General features: G+C 41.5%; 1 protein-coding gene across 2 annotated transcripts in view; it reads right to left on the bottom strand.

Moving 5' to 3' along the window:
- Positions 1-7,760: 7,760 nt before the first annotated feature.
- Positions 7,761-20,434, bottom strand: part of LOC139055839 (pre-mRNA 3' end processing protein WDR33-like) — a 219,083-nt gene continuing 206,409 nt past the window's right edge. For both annotated transcript variants that reach the window (XM_070533385.1, XM_070533386.1), the window contains one exon: positions 7,761-10,070. In XM_070533385.1, coding sequence (XP_070389486.1) covers positions 9,705-10,070 — 366 coding nt within the window. In that variant the 3' untranslated portion in view covers positions 7,761-9,704. The remainder of the gene's footprint in view (positions 10,071-20,434) is intronic.

Here is a 20,434-nt window from a genome sequence, read left to right as displayed (position 1 = left end):
CCAAAAAAACAAAAAAAATTGTATTTTCACTGCTTTTTGACATGGGCACACAATGTCCAAGAAAGAAGAAAAGGAACTCGCAAGTGCGTTTTCAGACTTCCGCAGGGAAATGCGGGCTGAAATGAGGGAAATAAAAGATAGTCTGCGTTTCTGTAGCGATACCTGTGATGAAGTTAAGGCAATTACTGGTGACATCAAGGCGTTACATGAAGAAATAAAAGCGTTAACAGCTGAGAATCAGCATCTCACAGCGGAAAACGAGAGACTTGAAAAGAAAGTGGACGAGCTCGAACAATATCAGCGAAGTAATAACCTGGAAATTAGGGGTGTGCCAGAGGAGCTCGACTCGACCTCAGTGATAAAAAAGATCGGTGAACTTGTGGGTGAAGCGGTAACTGATAGTGATATCGACATTTGCCACCGGGTGCCCACGGCCCGCAGAGAGGATAAGAACATCGTTGTACGGTTCATACTGCGAACCAAGCGCAACATGTTCCTTGCCAAGCCAAAAAAAAAAAAAAGAAAGAAAAAAAGAAAGAAAAGCTGTCATCTGAAGATGTGGGATATAAGGGCACAGGTATCACTACCATTTATGTGAATGAGCACTTAACGCGACATAACAAGCAACTTCTTGGTGCTGCTTTTGCGGAAAAGAAAAAGGCCGGTTGGAAATACGTCTGGGTCAGCTCGGGTAAAATTTTGGCACAGAAAGTTGAACAGACCTATGCCATTCGAATTGCAAACAAAGAAGATATCGCCCGCATCAAATAATCTTAGAAGTCATTGTGTTGGTCCGGGTTTTTCATTTAATCAGTATGATGCTCAACTCAGGCTCTTTCATTACTGAATCGTCCCCACTAAAATCAAGTCTTCGATATTTACACCCATGTTTTTCCTTATTGCACTTAAATGTCCGTAGCATGAGGAACAAACAAGATGAGCTGGACATTTGGCTAAAGTCCTTGCAAGTTAATTTTGACACATTCATGTTCACAGAAACATGGTTAAGCAAAGATGAGCCATCCCCTTGTTTTACTGATTACATGCCAATACGATTAGACAGAACTGGTAGAGGTGGTGGCCTGATTATTTATCTACAACGAAAGTATGCATATCATATTGTTGATGAGTGCACAGTTAAGAATAGGGATATAGAATGCCTAACGGTGGAAACCAGCACATTTTTAATTGCTAACAAGTGGCATTTCCTTCAGCATTTAGAAAATGTAATAATTTATTGTATTAATACTAATAAGCAGTTCTTTCTCTTGGGAGATGTAAACATCGACACGTTGGCCGACGACTCTTCTGCGCGCGACTTGATGAATCTCTTATCTTCTTATGGGTGCGAAAACGTTACTTCTATGCCAACCCGAATTACTTCACAAAGTTCTGCTTCTATAGATATGTGTTTCAAACCTGAATGCATCAGATTTCAAAGCAGGGGCATTATCATGCGACATCAGTGACCATCTGCCTATATTCTTTGCCACACAACACACCCTAACCACGAACTATAAACGCAGCAGGCTTGAACACAGGGTGGTGAATGACTCCTCAATAAGCTATTTTCATTATTTGTTTGAGCGGGCTGACTGGTCAAATGTGTACTTACAGCAGGATGCAAATTCAGCGTATGAGGTTTTTATTCGGGTCTTTCTTAGTTGCTACAATGATGCTTTTCCACTGAGAGAATATAAGAAATGCAATCGGAAAATTAAAAAGCCCTGGATTGACACCGCCCTACTAAAACGCATCAAGAAAAATAATATGTTCCACAAATTCATAAAATGCAAAGACGGTGACTTGTTCAAAAAATTTTAAAAATATTGCAATCAATTAAACGCTGATATAAAGAAAGCCAAACTTGCATATTATGAAGCAATGTTTGCTAGGATAAGAATGGACCCGGCAAAGATCTGGAGACAGGTAAATTACCTTACTGGCAGAAACCCATCACCGGTTAAGGCTGACCAAACAGTAATCAATGACTCTATAGGAGGCAACACGCTAGCAGATGAAATTAGCAACTATTTCATTAATGCAGCCGTACCCCAGCCGTCTATTCAACAATGTGGGCTCTACTGGCCTTCTCGTCGAGTAAATTCATTTGTTTTGGATGCCCTTACCGAAAGAGAAACCAATGGTCTTGTAATACGCTTAAAAAATAATGTTGCAAGTGGGTATGATGAAATTAAGGTTGAACCTGTAAAGCGAGTGTCACTAATTATCAGCCCTGTCCTAGCCTATCTCATTAGTCTTACATTTTCTACTGGAGTCTTCCCAGATAAATTAAAACTGGCCAAAGTAATTCCAATACACAAAGGAGGAAGAATTGACGATATTACGAATTATCGCCCAATCTCAGTGCTACCAGTGTTAGTTAGGTGGGCGGATGAGATTAAGAAGTTTGCAGGGACGACATGGCCACAATTAGTACATGACCGGGGTAGTTGGAGAAGTATGGGAGAGGCCTTTGCCCTGCAGTGGGAGTAACCAGGCTGATGATGATGATGATGAAACAAAAAAATTAACAAATACCTTGGGTAACTCTCAGCATTATTCAGAAGCGGAAAGCCGAACGATTAAAGAAACAACATAGATTGGCGAATTTGATAAATGATGTGCAGAACAGCCTCACTCAACACAGTGCAAGAGTATTAGTGCAGTGGACTAAACAGAACCTCAAGGAACCAGGCAAATTGGTTCTGTTTATCAGGAGTCACATTCACTGAGAGACAAAGCTGAATACAATTGCATTAATATAAAACCAACCAACTACGAGGATGGTGTTCTGTTTAAGAGGCAGTTCCATTTAAGTGATTTCCGTTCATCGAGATTCCACTGTACTTCAGAATTTCATTGCCAGACTTTATTACAAGCAACCCCAGTGAATTCTTGAAATGTATCAGCGAAAAAAGAAAAAGAAAACAATAGTATCACAAATCTCATTTGACGGAACCAACATGACAGATCAGAGGGACACTGCCCAGCATTTTAATCAATATTGACGCGAAATAAGTTTGCACGTGTTGACACGGGACCCTTAAGGCGAGAACGACGAAGTTCATGGTTGCACATGGGCTCTCTGAGGACCAGCCATCGCTAAAGGCAGACGTTTTTTGCCAACCTGTATTTTGCCAAACTGCTTTAATTGTAATCATCATCATCATCAGCCTTGTTACGCCCACTGCAGGGCAAAGGCCTCTCCCATATTTCTCCAACAACCCCGGTCATGTACTAATTGTGGCCATGCCGTCCCTGCAAACTTCTTAATCTCATCCGCCCACCTAACTTTCTGCCGCCCCCTGCTACGCTTCCCTTCCCTTGGAATCCAGTCCGTAACCCTTAATGACCATCTGTTATCTTCCCTCCTCATTACATGTCCTGCCCATGCCCATTTCTTTTTCTTGATTTCAACTAAGATGTCATTAACTCGCGTTTGTTCCCTCACCCAATCTGCTCTTTTCTTATCCCTTAACGTTACACCTATCATTCTTCTCTCCATAGCTCGTTGCGTCGTCCTCAATTTGAGTAGAACCCTTTTCGTAAGCCTCCAGGTTTCTGCCCCGTAGGTGAGTACTGGTAAGACACAGCTATTATACACTTTTCTCTTGAGGGATAATGGCAACCTGCTGTTCATGATCTGAGAATGCCTGCCAGTTGTAATAGCTGGGTGACAATATTTTCAAAGCTTGTTTACTACTTCCGATTCAAACTGCGCATGTAACACTACAGTCTTTCCATGTGCTGATGCACACTTCATTTCTTATCCTGGTGCGGCCTGTCGAATGTGAAAACCAAAACACAGTACTGTCCAGACGATATCCCAAACTTGTTTCTATGATGATACACTCTATCTCCTGATAAATTGTTGGTTATTATTTTTGGCTCTTTGCTGACTTCCCAATTGCCCAATTACTGGAAGACAGCGCGATTTGTGTCCATATTTGAAAAGTGAGACCACCTAGCAATAGGAAATTACTGTCCTATTTCACTAACTTCGTCATGTTGTAAAATTATCAAACATATCATAGCTACTAGGATAACTAAATTCCTGGAAGAGCATTTTATATTGACTTAGTTTTAACATGGGTTTAGGAAAGCATTCTCAATCTTAACTCGACGCGTCACTTTGTTTCATTCTCTTGCATTAACCCTCGATAGCCATGGTAAGATAGATATGCCTTTCTTAGATTTCTGCGAAGCTTTTGTGAGAAGTTCCTCACAGTAAACTAATTTTCAAACTTACAATAATAGGCATCCAAGAAATTTTTGTTTGTTGGATTTCAGCCTACTTAGCTAATCGCAAAAATATGTAGATGCAGGAGGTCAGCTCTCGGATTGGCTTCTAGTCACACCTGGTGCACACCACAGGGCAGTAGTGCACTGGGCCCTTCGCCTCTCTATTGTGCGCCTGTAATTTATGTTGTTGCTGTTGTTAACCCTGGTGTAGAAATTCAACTGATAGCTGATGATAGTGTTTTGGTTAAAGAAATTATTTGCACTAACAATTACGACGACCTCAACACTAGTCTTGTCAACACTGTTGTTGGAGAGTCTGGGTAATATACATGAATGTAAACAATGGGGAATGTCACTAAACACAAAGAAATTTGTCTGCCTTCCAGCAACTCGCAAAAAAAATCCACTATTATATACTTAATTATTAGGGTCTTTACCATTACAAGTTGTTACAAATATCTCGGTGTGAAACTGACTTCTGACCTATTTTGGAAGCTTCATATTGATAATGTTTGCTCATCTGCCCTCCGCAAGCTGTGTGTCCTGAAACAAATTTAAAACTGCTCCTATTAATGCTAAACTCCTCTGCTACACTGCTTTTCTGCGACCAAAACTAGAATATGCATGCATTATATGGGACCCTTATACTAAACGTAACATTGACAGTCTTGAAATGTATTCAGAGAAAGGCTCTAAGGTTCATGTCTAACAAATTTTTCACATCAGACTCACCCTCTAATATAAGTAAGAGAATAACATGGGATGTGGCTGAGAAGATGAAGTAGATTGAGTAGACGCTACCGTCCATGGAAAACACTTTTGTAAATGCATCCACCCTGCTCTCTCTTCCCATAATAATATATTTTTGTCAGTAACTGTTGCAATGGGATTTAAGGGATGGGGACCTGAGTCTTGGAGAACAAAATATCACTAAAAATCAATTTTTCATTCGTTACTTTTCTAATCTACATATCATGACACACATTCTGGAAAATGTAAAGCTAGCTTAAAATGATGTGTCATAGAGGGAAAAAAAGAAAACACTTTTTATCCTACAAAATGGTCAGTTTTGTCCATGAAAGTGCTGAAAATGACTCATTTTGCCGTTCACCATTACGGATGGATGGATGGATGGATGTTATGAACGTCCCCTTTGGAATGGGGCAGTAGGTTGCGCCACCTACCTAGGTTGAAAAAAAAAAAAAACACAATGAATTCCCCTAACCAACTTTTCCGATTCACTATTGTGAACGTTGTTTTCATACGTCTCCGTTTTTTGTCGTTTCCCTACTTTTCTTGCACCAATCTTCCAATCGCCTCTTACTAATCTCTATTGCGGACATGATTACTTTTCCCCTGCTCTCGCTGTACCCAAGGGCTTCAAGGTGGCCAGTGGTGCCTAAATTGAGCGCTGGGCCGATACCTTCATATTCTAATAAAACTTTTCCCTAGCTTTACCATAGCAAGTACATGCTTCTTCTTCCTTCTTATATCTCACTTTATAATTGCATGTTCTAAGGCATCCTGATCTGGCTTCGAACAGTAATGAGCTTCCTTTTGAGTTATCATAAATTTTCTTTCCCGATTTCCCTTTTTCCTCTTAAGCTGTTACTCATGGCAGGTTTCTTTTCCATTCCTGCCACCAGTGAGATTATTTCAGCCTCTCTGACTTTCTGCTTGACATTCTTTGTTGTTGTGTTGCTCACCCTACGGGCCGCATACTTGCTGGTAAGCTTCCTAGTTCTTTTCCTCCACTGTGAATCAATGTTTTTCCTGTACAACAACACTTTCCCAGCCCTTCACTTTCTTCCACATCCCTCAGTCGTTCTTCATAATCAATTTTACTGTGAGCTTCAAAACTTGTCCAGCCCATATCACCCTGAACAGCTTCATTTGTAGTCTTCCTGTGAGCACCCGATGCGAGGTGTCCCACTGATTTCTGGCTGCCATCGAGTCCTGATTGTACCCTTGATTTCAAGCAAACAACCACATTTATAAAAGTAAGTCCTGGAACAAAAATTCCAAAATCACGCATCAGAGCCACACCATATTGGACTTGTTTGAAAGACTATCTTTTCTGACTTGCTTTCTTCCAAAACGCTTGCTTTCCTGCCAAATATTCCGCATCCAGAAGAGCTTCGGTTTTCTTGCTTTTCTAAAGTAATTATTTTTGGCCATCAATTTTCCAAGAGGCATAGTTATTCTCCTAATCATCCAGTTTTAATAACTTTTCTTGATTTAGGCTTCCAAGGAGTGCAGTAAGTCTATAATATCATAGTACTGCACCAAAGGAAATAAAAAATGAAACGAAATGAAACATTTTGACATTTTTAGAAACTAAAAAAAATTGTCACATACCAAGTTACAACTTTGCAATTTCATAAGGTTTGATAGTATAGAGGTAGAAACATGTAACAATGCTTATTGCATTCCTCGAGTATTCAGGAATATATTCACATAATTTTTAGCTTTCTTACAGCAAAAAATTTTTTGCTAGTCATCCCAAAAGTTTGGAACAGAAAGAATTGTATAATATATTTTGTTCATTATGTAGAGAAAATCTAGCTGCATATTTACATGAGAAAAACTAGCTGCATATTTACAACTGGCACATTAAATTACCTATTACCTGTAAATTTCATTCCCTTAGTAGAAATAGCAATAAATGTTTTGCTCCAGGCCCAGGTCCTCCCCTTAGATACTTTTTGTGATGAGTTTGCTACTATAAGAGAAAAATGTAAAGCCAATTTCACGCAGTGAAAGCTGTCAAAACAGTGAAGCTGGTGGTCGTTTTCTCAAGTTTGAACTCGTGTTTAGCGCGATTTTCATGAAAGTCTTTTGTCCCGTTGTTGTCGTTTTGCTAGATTCGAGCTTCGGTTCTGTATTATGCACACTCTTCAGTTGTGTGAGGTCGTGATCACACCACAGTCCATCACACACACCTTGCAGCTGTGGCCACACTCACGGTCAAGGAATTCTCTCTTGAACCGTGCATCGGCACCCACTGTGGGAGGAATCTCCCTGCGTCGATGTCTCTGCTGGGCCCCCTACTCTCGAAGTTGGGGGTTGCTTTCACAGGCACATGGCTCGCGCTTTCCATTCTCAACCTTCGACGGTACCAGCTTCCCTCAGCTAACGCTTTGCTTGCACTTCTTGAAGCTCGAGATTTGCGTGATGTTGGCGCTGCCGCTCGTGCCAAGTGGAATCCATGGGGCGAAAGGGTGTGCGCCAGTGAAACAACTACTCCTATACCCCTCCCCCGGTGCACGCTCTGATTTGTCCGCCCCCATCCCAGTGGGGCTCACACCCACTGGCTCTGGAACCTGCCTTGCTGCATGACACTGGACGCCAGAGGTCGACTTAGTGCTGTTAAAACAAATTGAAAGTAAACACCACTTTGGATGAAGCATCCTGAAGCATCCTTCAGGATGTCTGCATATCCAGTCATATTTACCACGAACACAGGCACATTTCATAGCGCTTGGAGGATAAAGTTAGACTGAGCAGTTTAAAGATACACAGTAAAGAAAGAGTGCATTGTTATTTTTGCCACCTCAGAAACACAAACCTAAAGAATAAAAATAAATCACACATGTATTTGGGATGCATGGCTCTTCCTTGAAGATGATCATTGTCCAGGGCACACTAATAAAGACTGGAGTGACACATCCCAAGCAAAGTCTATACACCTTCACAACACTGCAACACATGACACTCAAACACACTGCTTGCAGTAATCATGCGCACAAAGGAAAATTCAACAATGACGGTTTACATTTCAGGGGAGCTTTGCTGCAGGTCGACATCCATCATGGTCAGACTCTAGTTGCTGGTCAAGACAATCCAGGTTTTCTTACTGGTTTCTTAAAAATGACGAGTGGTGTCAACATCCCTAAACTGAAAGTGCACACCTAAGTGTCTTATTATGGTCCGACTTCTCCGTCAAAGAAAGCCTTTCTTCTCTTTTGAGGAGCATTAACCAAAGCAACTACTGGGGTTGCCAGCATTGCTACAACAAATTTTGTCTGTTAATGCGTATTCACAAAGCAATGAACAGAACATAAGGAATAGCAAGACACAAGAACGCAAGGTTTGCTCCATCTGGACAAAAGTGCGGTCACATCAATGACCTGCTACAGGCAATCTGTAACACACACCACACTTTGCAATCCTATACAATGCTGACACAGAAACTATGGACCAAGGCTCCATAAACTTAGAAACAACATAAAACCAGCAAGCAAAAAGCCGTTTCTTTTTACTATCCCGGCTAAAGGGGACCAGATTAAAACCAAGCAGCATTCAGGAGCAAGTTGTGGGCACATTCTTAACCTGCCAAGGAGTGCACATCACCAGAAAACCGAAGAGGTTCCATGGACCAAACTGATTTTGCTAAATGAATAAGAAAATTTACCGAAAACTAATTTGGTAACTAAATATATGCCATGTGAATTTCCCACACATGTGAATCGTGCGGGTAAATGACCATGCATACAAACAGTACTGATGCACTTTAATTAACACTTAAGGTCATCATTGTAAGCGATATTTTACCGGAACTTTGGGGAAAAAAGATTGCCTCATGGGCATGCAAAAGCGTACCTTTTGCTGTGTAAGATCACAGAATCTGAGCCGTTTCGCTGCCATTTGCAGAAGTTACCAATGCTGTAGCACAACCTCGCTACTTTATGGTTTCAAATGCAGCAGCAGTTACAGAAAGGGGTACAGATCATACACAGAAAGGAAGTGCACAAATAGCCAACAACTGCTCATTAATACCAAACCATAATTACTGGCTTACAGAATTTAGTCTTTCTATGCAGCATATATTTTCCCCTTTAATTCTGCTTGGAATGAAATTTGTTGCCCACCATTTACTGTGTGCATAGTTATTCCAGTCCGTAGCTTTCACTTTGGCATCATAGTTATCTTTAATTGTTGAACTGCTGAGCCTTCGCCTGAAAACAGGTGCACATGTGCACAGGAAGATGAATTAGGACCCAGAATTCTCTGTGAGTGAAGTTCACTTCTTTACCACAGTTCAAGATGTGAGTGCGAGCAGTGAAACACACAAAATGCCACAGGGCCACCCAATGCTTCATCACAGAGCTCGGCATGCTCCACCGTACTAGGATTGTACAAGAGTCCTTGTACGCTCCAGAAGTTCAGTTCATATGAAATTGGTGACGTTGAAGATATGAGAAGGTGTGCAATAACACCCAATGAACTGGTTGTCCTAAGAGCACCTAAGGCCTCGCAGATGTTCATAACAACCCCTCCACCCCATTCCCGGCTACAAGTATCATACCAGAGCTGAAGCTTGTCTTTAAGTCTTGTCTTCTGCACAATCCTTGAATGAGAAGAATCCGATGACACAAGACGTGAGCAGGCGCACTGGGACACATCGTGAACCGATTGTGCAAAAAAAAAAAAAAAGAAAGCACACACAAACCAACAGATCAGTGGCCCCTCACTCCTCCCCTTGGACCGCTCCTGCCGCCACGGAAACCCCCTCGACCACGGAAGCCTCCCCTGCCGAAGCCGCGCCCGAAGCCGCCGCCACCCCTGGCGCCCCATCCTCCGCCCCTCTTGCTTGGTGGCTGTCCCTCGGATCCCCCCTCGTCAGCCCCCCAGGGCCGCTTGAGTCCCTCCTGCTGTTGCCCAGGTCCATCCCCTTGGTACCAATGGCTGCCGCCCCCGCCGCGCTTGTGCGGGCTGCCCCCGCCTCGCCAGAACTGCTGCTGTTGCTGTTGTGGCTGGAAGAAAGTGCCGGTGTCTGGAACCCCAGCACTGCCGTCTTGCTGCTGCTGTTGTTGGAACTGTTGCTGCACACACAAAGCCAGGGCACCATGACTGGACAACATTGTTACAAACCTGCCAACTTTTAAGGTGGGAAAAATACTACAGCCAAAGCCCAAAGATACTAAATTTTCGTTAGAAATACTAAAAAGTTGCTTTAATACTTGATATGTAGACCACTTATTCAAATAACACACAGCATTTGTTCTGTACGAGCACTGTAAATGGGCACACTCCTCTATAGTATACACAGCTTGAGCAATCTGCTTCACAAATGGAAATATTCCTAAAGTTTAGTAATGAAACATTCACAAAACATTGGCCGAAAATGTGGTTGCAGGTATCCACAAGTTTACTAAAGTGGGAGGTGCTGCTGCAGGCATCCTTCCAAATAACTGAGCGGGTCTGAAAAATCCAGCTCTGAAATATAGTCGGCGGCTGTATTTGTATTTTTTAAATATATATTCTGCTTTATGGGCTCAAAGTAAATAAAAAGGTTACAAACCCGTTAGTCTCGTTATGACAATAGTAAAATAAAGCTCTAAAATCCATGCATTTCACAATAAAATCAGAAGTTGGCAGCTACATCATATTAATAAGGTTAAAGTTTTACTAAGGTTATATTACTAAGGTTAAAGGAATCAGGGTGTAGACGAGCCGCATGTAAAAATACTGAAAGATATCTATAGCGGCTCCACAGCCACCGTAGTCCTCCATAAAATAGGCGTCAGACAGGGAGATATGATCTCTCCAATGCTATTCACAGCGTGTTTACAGGAAGTATTCAGAGACCTGGATTGGGAAGAATTGGGGATAAGAGTTAATGGAGAATACCTTAGTAACTTGCGATTCGCTGATGACATTGCCTTGCTTAGTAACTCAGGGGACCAGCTGCAATGCATGCTCACTGACCTGGAGAGGCAAAGCCAAAGGGTGGGTCTAAAAATTAATTTGCAGAAAACTAAAGTAATGTTTAACAGTTTCGGAAGAGAACAGCAGTTTATGATAGGTAGTGAGGTACTGGAAGTGGTAAGGGAATACATCTACTTAGGACAGGTAGTGACTGCAGATCCGGATCATAAGACCGAAATAATCAGAAGAATTAGAATGGGCTGGGGTGCGTTTGGCAGGCATTCTCAGACCATGAACAGCAGGTTGCCATTATCCCTTAAGAGAAAGTTTATAACAGCTGTGTCTTACCAGTACTCACGTACGGGGCAGAAACCTGGAGGCTTACGAAAAGGGTTCTACTTAAATTGAGGACGACGCAACAAGCTATGGAAAGAAGAATGATAGGTGTAACGTTAAGGGATAAGAAAAGAGCTGATTAGGTGAGAGAACAAACGCGAGTTAATGATATCTTAGTTGAAATCAAGAAAAAGAAATGGGCATGGGCAGGACACGTAATGAGGAGGGAAGATAACCGATGGTCATTAAGAGTTACGGAATGGATTCCAAGAGAAGGGAAGCGTAGCAGAGGGCGGCAGAAAGTTAGGTGGGCGGATGAGATTAAGAAGTTTGCAGGAACAACATGGCCACAATTAGTACATGACCGGGGTAGTTGGAGAAGTATGGGAGAGACCTTTGCCCTTCAGTGGGCGTAACTAGGCTGATGATGATGATGATGATGAAAGTTTTGTGCTATGTGCTTGAAGATCAATCCAGCACAAACAAGAGTTTACATCACAAGAATTCATCTGTACTGACAATGTGTTTCATTCTTGTAACCAATCCAAAGAAGAAGCAAGAAAGGTATTTCCGAAATCGAAGTGGGGGGCTGGGATGAACTGAAATAAACAGTGATGGCCACTTTGCCAGTCTAGTTACTTGTTCTGTTACAAATTTGGCGCAGTCGAATTCTAAGCAAAACTGTTTATGTGTCAATCCAACCAAAACTAAAGCTATAATTCTTCGTCCCAAAGGAAGCACCTCCCCTTTATTACATGGCATAGCCTATAATAATGCTCAGATTGGAGTAGTAGAAAGCATCAAAATCCTAGGCAGGCATTTTTGTTCATCGCTGCTATGGAATGACCATGTAAACTTTGTAATGCAAAAACTGACTCAGATAACAGGTATAATAAGCCGAAACCGATACCGTCTTCCGACATCAGTTAAAGTACTATTATATAATGCCTTATTCGCCTCTCATATCAATTATTGTCACTTCGTATGGAGCACTACAACTTATACGAATTTAAATGAATTATTTTTATTACAGAAAAAGATAGTACGCGTCCTCACAAATGTTCCATACGATACACACACCGAGCATTTATTTCACAAGTTTAATATTATCACAGTTCACGAAATTTATAGGCGTTGGCTGTTGCAGAAGTTTTATCAAATGAACAGGAAGAGTGATCTATTCCTTGTTAAGTTATCATGTTTAGAAGAATGTGTCCCCTCACGTTTCACAAGAAACACAGAACCCTGGACAGTGCACTGTTTTAGAACTAATTACAGCTCACAAATGCTAAAAAACAATTTACCAAGGCTTTTAAATGCTTACAACAAATCTGGAATTGATATATGTGCCCTTACCCCATCAGATTTTTCTCGACTTAATCAGCAGGACTAATATTCATGTTTATACGGTCAGCTATTTCAGGAGTGCAGATTAGTTGAGTGTACAGCTTCTTTACATTTATATTTATGTGTATATATGTGTGTATATGTGTGTGTATATATATATATATATATATATATATATATATATATATATATATATATATATATATATATATATATATATATATATATATATATATATATTCCGTGATGTGTGAAACGTTGTGTAACTTCTCTACATGCAACTACTCACTTTTGATTTAGTGCTTCTCATGCATTTTTACTAAACTGTATTTTTGTATTGTCAAAAACACGCAGCAGCTCCGTGCTGCCCATGTCTTGTGATCATAGGAGGCAGGGTGTTTTTTCAAGCTGAACTTGCAGCTTTTCTTCCCTGCCTCCCCCAATCTGTTGGAAATAAATATATATTCAAAAGAACCATGTGCTACTTGCCTGAGCCGCACCGATTTTTCATGGACAATGTGCACCGACGTTACAGTTTCCCGTGATAAGTCAGTGAACGTTGCACAGTGTGTCTACAGTGAAGAGCGGTCCTGTTCGGATGAGTACTTGTCATATTGAACTCTTACTACTGCAACATGACTCCCTGAAGTCAAATGCTGGCAAGGGCTTTCAAGATTGCCATGAGTGATCCCCAGCATGACACAGACGTTGTGCGTTCTTGTAAGCTTCACGGTTCCACCACAGCACATCCCGTCTTCATGAAAATGGAAGTAACCTCTCATAACTACAGTTTAGAGGACCACAGTGCAAGTGTGCTGATGCAAAATATAATGAAGTTGCAAGAAAGGAATAGCCAGCATCAGCAGCAACTATCTTGGTTCTTTATTGCAAGCAAACTTTTGGCAAATGAGGCAGACACCCATGAAGTTTGTCAGGCCAGAGGTCTATGAGTGGTCATATACAGGAAGTGCGCAGGGTGGCAGGAATGGCTTGATTTTTACGAATATGCCTATGACAGGAATTGCTGGTGAGAGGATAAAGACAACATTACGAACGTGCGTCTGTACTCGGGAGGTAGCGCAAAGATTTGTCACGAGCTTCAAGCTTATGAAACAGCTGAACACTCATGGAACAAGTGGAAACAAAGCTTTTTGTTTTTATTCAGTGAGAACAAGCTTTAAAGATGGCATAAAGCTATGTCTTACAAGTACAACTTCGGGCCAGTTCTTGACTATTTCTTTGAGAAATGGAGACTGCTGCATTTAGCTGACTCTGTCCTATCCCAAGCTTGATTGGTTACACTCATTATGCTGGGAATTCCGGAAGACATGCAGTGTCATGTTCAGTTTCGAAAGACAAACAACACAGAAGAGTTACCAGAGAATATAAAAGAGTTGTGTTATAACGTTGAGCAACCTGTGAGCAGTTATGATAATGTGAAATCCCAAGATGAACTGGCCCCACCGAATAAACAAGTTGCATATCAAGAGGAGAGCAGGAAGGTAGCTACACCACACACCTCTGATTACAGTTCACCATGACCACAACACAAAATATTTCTTGTAGAGTGCACCAACTTGGTATATGTTCCAGTGCATGTAAATGGAAAAGAAGTCAACACGTTGGTTGACAGCGGAGCTTTCATCACCGTTGTGAATAAGAAACACATTCCAGACTTGACCTCAGTGAAAGATTTTCCAGTCAGTATGTATGGATACGACAGCAAAAAGCAAGTGCACAGTGAGTGGGCATGTCCGAGCAAGAGTATCAAAACCAGAGCATTGGTCCTCGATAGAGTAACATATCAAATGATTTTGTCACACCCAGTAATGCAGGAGCTCCGCCTAAATCTTTACTGGGATGGCCAAGTTACTACTCAAGATGATCGTCAGTTATCATTGTTCTCCCTATTTAGTGAAAGCCTGCGGAAGTCCGCTACTGCAGATGACGTCGCCAAGATGTACCCGGAGCTCCTTTGTGTAGGAGTTATCCTAAGGCTACATCCAAGTTTAAAGTGCTGTTCAAGCTTCGAGATATAACAGTTGTGAAACGCTAGCCATACAACATGTTCCGAGATAAGAAGATATGGCTCAAGGAAGAACTGCAGAAGATACTCGACGCTGGTGTTATCCGACTGTCCACGTCTACCTTTGCATTACCCATCACTATAGCACCGAAAGAAGACGGAACATATTGACTTTACACCAAACACGATCAAATAAAAAAAACAAAACAAATTGACCTGTTCCCTTTCCCGATGCCACACATCAATGAAATTATCAATTAAAGTGGTGGTTGCAGTGTCTTCCCTTGCTTGGATCTTTGCAAAGGCTCTTGGTAAGTGCCTTTGGTAGAGAAGACCAAAAAGCTTTCAGCATTTGTGACACCTTTTGACATATATGAATATAACAGACTGCCTCTGGTTGGAGGAATTTGCCAGCTTGGTTTCAAAAGATGACGAATATTGTTTTGAAGCCACAACTTGAACGTTTTTGGAACGTCTACGCTGATGACATTATAGTTTACTTGAGGTCAGAAAAAGAGCACTCTGAGCACTTGGCCACAATTCTGCGATTGCTTAGTGATGCAGATCTGAAGATAAATGAAAGAAAAAGTTAATTCTTCAAGCCTCGGGTAGTATTTCTTGGAAGGGTGTTTGATGGTGTCACCAAGAGCACCAAACAAGAGTCGACGCAACGAATCTCGTAGCTTACGAAGCCAGATGATCTGCATTCACTCAGCATTTTTCTTGGACTTGCTGGCCTACCAGGAACTCGTACATTGTATATTGTCATGTGATAGTGACAGTTAAGAAGGCAGCAAAACTGTGATTAACGAAACGAGCGTCTTATTGGGCGAACTTGTGCCCTCAAAAACAGGCTACACTCAAAGGATTCGTGCTACAATGGTCTTGCAAGGCATTCTTTCTGACCAGGCCTATCAGTAGAATGAGCGCAAAAAAACAGTATATTTCTGCCACATCTGTCTCCACCCAAGCTTTCAGCTGCGACACGTGCGCAACTCCTTGTGCACTTGTCTTCAGTCGCGTGATCCGGTTTGTTTTGCTCACAATGTGCAAAAAGACTGACACATAAAAAAAAAGACAGCTTGAAATAATCACCTTCTTGCGCATCCGGTTGAAGAGTTGCGCTTGCGGACAGTTCGGAATGGGACACGTTGAAAGTAAACAGCGTGAGTGAGAAATTGCCTTCCTTCCACATATTTTTGGTTTGCCATGCATCCTTCGTGAAGATGGCCCCACCGTTTCAACATCAGAATCTGACACTGCGGAACCCACTCCCTCCTCAGATGAGAAGCTCTCAGAATCAGAATCCAAGCTCGGCTTGCATTTGGAATCGGAAGAGCCATCGCTTGAGTTTGCAGTCGAAGGCCCCACGTGGTCAGCCATCCAAAAGTAACCGTGCACACACAGAGGGAGCACTTTCAGTGGCCTGCACAATGCAGAGAACTTGCACATCGTGAAATCAAAATGACAGACAGAGATGGAAAGGGGATACAACTATGCCGTTTGCTGATGACAGCGGCAAGCGAGCAAAAGCAGTGATCGAGTCATGTTTCGATCTATTCAAGAGGCAACAGTGCACACCCCTGAACATGACGTGCCGTAGCAGACGCGCCAACAGAAGAAAAAAAAAAAAAAGGAAACTGCAAACCTGTGGCAGATAACAGAACAACCCTTGTATCTGTAATTGCACGCGCATCGCATGGTTGCTTAGCCCGAGAGAGTAGCATGCGCGACTCGACCAAGCCCCCCAGCAAAGGGTGGGTGCAGTCACTCTGTACTCTTCAACATATGTACCAACACTGTGTGGGGCAAAAATACAAGCTTCTAGAAGGATTCGACAGATGGTGCGACCAGTCCGAGCATGCCAGTTTTGTGCTCCAGCACGTAGTGGTACACCAGTGACACTGCGGGGGGGGGTTATCAAAGTTATTAAAGCAAAGACTGACTTTCACAACCTCGTGTTAAGGAATTTAGCTTACTTAATATCAATGCACGTAGTGTTGTAAATAAATCGGAGGCTTTGGAGGCTATCTTGTTGATTCACAATCCACACGCCGTAGTTATAACCGAGACTTGGCTGAGAGATGATATTGATGATGAAACTGTTTTCCCCCGCTCTTATCAAGTTTTTCGCCGTGATAGAGCAACACGTGGAGGGGGAGTTGCGGTCCTGGTGAATCAAAACACAGAGGCACACATGTTGCAGCAAACAGCGAACCATGAAAGTGTGACTTTAAAGCTGTCGTACGGGGGTAGATCGTTTGTGCTTTTTGCTGTATACAGACCACCTGATTCACCACCTCAATATTTATGTGATCTGGCCGATCACTTGTCTAAATTTCGCCGTGATAAAATATACCTTGTCGGTGATTTTAATCTCCCAAATATTGACTGGAATAGTCCCTTCCCTAGTACAAACAATGACATAAATGCTTCATACACGTGTGATATTATGCTGATTCATAATTTGCAATAAGGAGTTAAGCACCCAACGTGCATACACGGTAAAGCTGCATCTATTCTCGACCTCGTCTTTCTCAGCCAAGAAACAGAACGTTTTACTGTTTCAGTTGAAACTGGGTTATCTGATCACTGCATGGTGGTTTTTACTTGTCCCATTCAACAAAATGTCGACAGTGAACCAGCAAAAATTATTTCCACGAAAAACTTCTCCAGAGCTAATGATGAAAGTGTGTTAGACTACTTCAGCTTACACCTTGACATGTTTCGAGGAACTAATGTTGATGAACTCTGGAATAAATTTAAAGAAATCTGTACGTACTGCATTGATAACTACATTCCTAATAGAACAAAGAAAACGTGTAAAAAAACTCCTTGGATCACGCGAGAAATAATACATTTGAAAAGAAAAATCAAACGACTGAAGCGTGGGGGTGCCTGTCGAAATATAGTTAAAATACATCAGGCTAACTTCACAAGTGCTTTGCGCCAGGCTAAACAAAATTACTTTCAGTATAGCCTGCCAAATTTTCTTCGTGACTCACCACATAAGTTCTGGAAATTTTTATCGAAAAAGACAAAAACAATTACGCGCATTTCATGTCAAGGTGTGCAGCTTGCTGATAAATTGCAAATCTCTGAGGCATTCAATAAGTATTTTCAGAGTGTGTTTTCCCATCATGGTTTATTTGTTCAACTCAGTACCATGTCTCCCAACTCGACCCCCGACATTGTTTCTTCATCTGGCGTATTCTCCATGCTACTCAACCTCAAAACTAAAGCGTCCGCTGGACCTGACGGGATACCAAATATTTTTTTGCGCCGTTATGCAGAAGCCATCACAGAGTTCCTGGTTGTTATTTTCCGCAAATCATTTGAAACAGGAAACATTCCTTCCGACTGGAGGAAAGCGCGGATTGTGCCCGTGCTGAAAAAGGGTGATCCTGCCTTGATTGCTAATTATCGTCCCATATCAATAACTTCCACATGTTGCAAACTTGCTGAGCATATCATAGCTAACTACATAACTACATTTCTAAACGATAACGAGGTACTTACCCCCCATCAGCACGAGTTTCGAAAAGGCTTTTCCACTGTCACTCGGCTAACTTTTGTCATTCATCCTTTTGCAAGTGTACTAAATAGCGCTGGTCAAATGGATGTTATTTTTTTAGACTTCAGCAAAGCCTTTGATGTTATTTCTCATGCCAAACTAATTTACAAACTTGAACTTATTGGTCTTCCTAATTTCATAATTCGTTGGATTTCCTCATACCTTTCTCACCGCACACAATTTGTTTGTATTGATGATTGCTATTCAAACCACCTGCCAGTCACTTCAGGCGTCCCACAGGGAAGCGTCCTCGGACCTCTCCTCTTTTTGATATATATCAATGACATTACTAACGCTATAACTACCCCTGTTCAAATTAGATTATTTGCAGATGACTGCGTTTTATTTCACCAAATTACTTGCCAAGATGATCAAGTTTTACTAAACTCCAATCTTCAGAACATACATACATGGTGTAATAAATGGGACATGAAGCTAAATTTAGAGAAAACAGTATACATGACGATAACTAACAAAAAGGCTTCCTTCTCATTCCCTTACAATATTTCATCTCACCTTCTGACCGAAGTCAGCGAGTACAAGTATCTAGGTGTTACAATAACGAAAAACCTTAGCTGGAATAAACATGTATCAAACGTATGCTCCTCAGCCTTTCGTAAACTCTGCTTTCTTAGACATAAACTAAAACTTGCCCCACCGGAACTTAAAAAATTAACCTACTTCTCAATAATAAGGCCATCACTAGAATATGCGTGCACCGTCTGGGATCCCTACACTAAACGTAACATCGAGGCCCTTGAAATGATTCAACGCAAAGCCGTCCGTTTTATTTTTTCAAAGTATCGTGTAACTGACTCACCAACGACCCTCATGCGAACTCACGGTATTGAAACATTACAGCTGCGCCGGAAAATTCAAAGACTGAAACTACTTTTCTTACTAAAAAACCATAAACTGTCTATGAATGCAGACCCCTTTCTTAAACCTAACACTACGCGCCAAACACGAAATCATCATGCACAATCATTAACCCCTTACAGTGCTAGGATTAACGCCTTTAAATACTCATTTTTTCCACGCACCTTTGAGGAGTGGAACAGGTGTCCGCCAGATCTTTTAACGAGAGCTGATTCTTTTGACTCAATGTTTTCTTCACAGCATTTAATTTGAGAGCCATTTATTTCTACGTTTACTTTTTGTATTTTGCATCTGAGACTTGCATTTATTGCTGTATTTTGTGTTACAACTTGTATTCAACATTTTTCAATTTTGCTAATCCTGTTCTTTTTGCATATATTATATATTCGCCCCTCCTGCTTGGGCCTACTGTAGGCCTGCAGTATGTTCTAAATAAATAAATAAATACGAATCGAATACGAATACTTAGCATCAAGTACTGAATCAAATATTGAATAATGATATGCACATGCATTTATTAGCAAGTTGGTTTATTTTAACATGACGTTGGAACATTGCAATTACATTGTCATTGGTAAAATAATTTAACTAGTAAGCCGTTATACTAAAAGAGTGTGTATTTGGCCCATGTGAGCTTTGCAAAATTGAGTAATTTCCACTAGTAGTTGTCTGTTCTCGCCAACCTGTGCCTTATTATACCGCTTCAATTTCCCGTAAGTTCAGACGCATTTGACCCTGTACCAGTCTTCATTCATTGCATTTGCTGTCAGGCAATAAGCTGAGGATTCGGGGTGGAACATGCAAAAGAGTGCACCCTCACTGTTCACAAACCCGTGCCCCTCGCTACTAAGAGGCTGGCTTTCCTGCACTGCTTATACGTCCGGTGGCTAAGCGTGTTTTACAGGCGAAATTTCGCCAGCACCATGAAATTATCACAAGACTCGGCACAAAATCGGACACACTTTCTTTGATTAGAAATAAATGTTAAGAACCATGTTTGCTCCAGCACAGCCAGTGACATATTCGATTTGTTTCGAATATTCGTATACAATTATATATTGGAAATTTTCTACTACCTAGTTTTCGAATACGAATATTAAAAATATAATATTCGTTAACATTCGGAATTCTCGAGTATTCACACAGTGCTACTTATCCCCAGAAGAAGCAAGAATCTGCGTTGTTTCAAGGAATCGAAGCAGCCGGAGATATACTACACTTCAAAGAAGGCGTGGATGATGCGCAAGATCTTTCGTGGCTGGCCGCAGAGATTCAATGAGGAAAGAAAGAGTGCTCGCCACCATGTGTGCCTAGTTTTGGATAACTGTACCACTCACCGTGTAGAGAACATCGAGCTGGTGCATGTGGAATTGAAA

Source organism: Dermacentor albipictus, chromosome 2 (genome assembly GCF_038994185.2).
Source record: "Dermacentor albipictus isolate Rhodes 1998 colony chromosome 2, USDA_Dalb.pri_finalv2, whole genome shotgun sequence".
Taxonomy (NCBI): domain Eukaryota; kingdom Metazoa; phylum Arthropoda; class Arachnida; order Ixodida; family Ixodidae; genus Dermacentor; species Dermacentor albipictus.
This window is presented reverse-complemented; position numbering and strand designations above follow the sequence as displayed.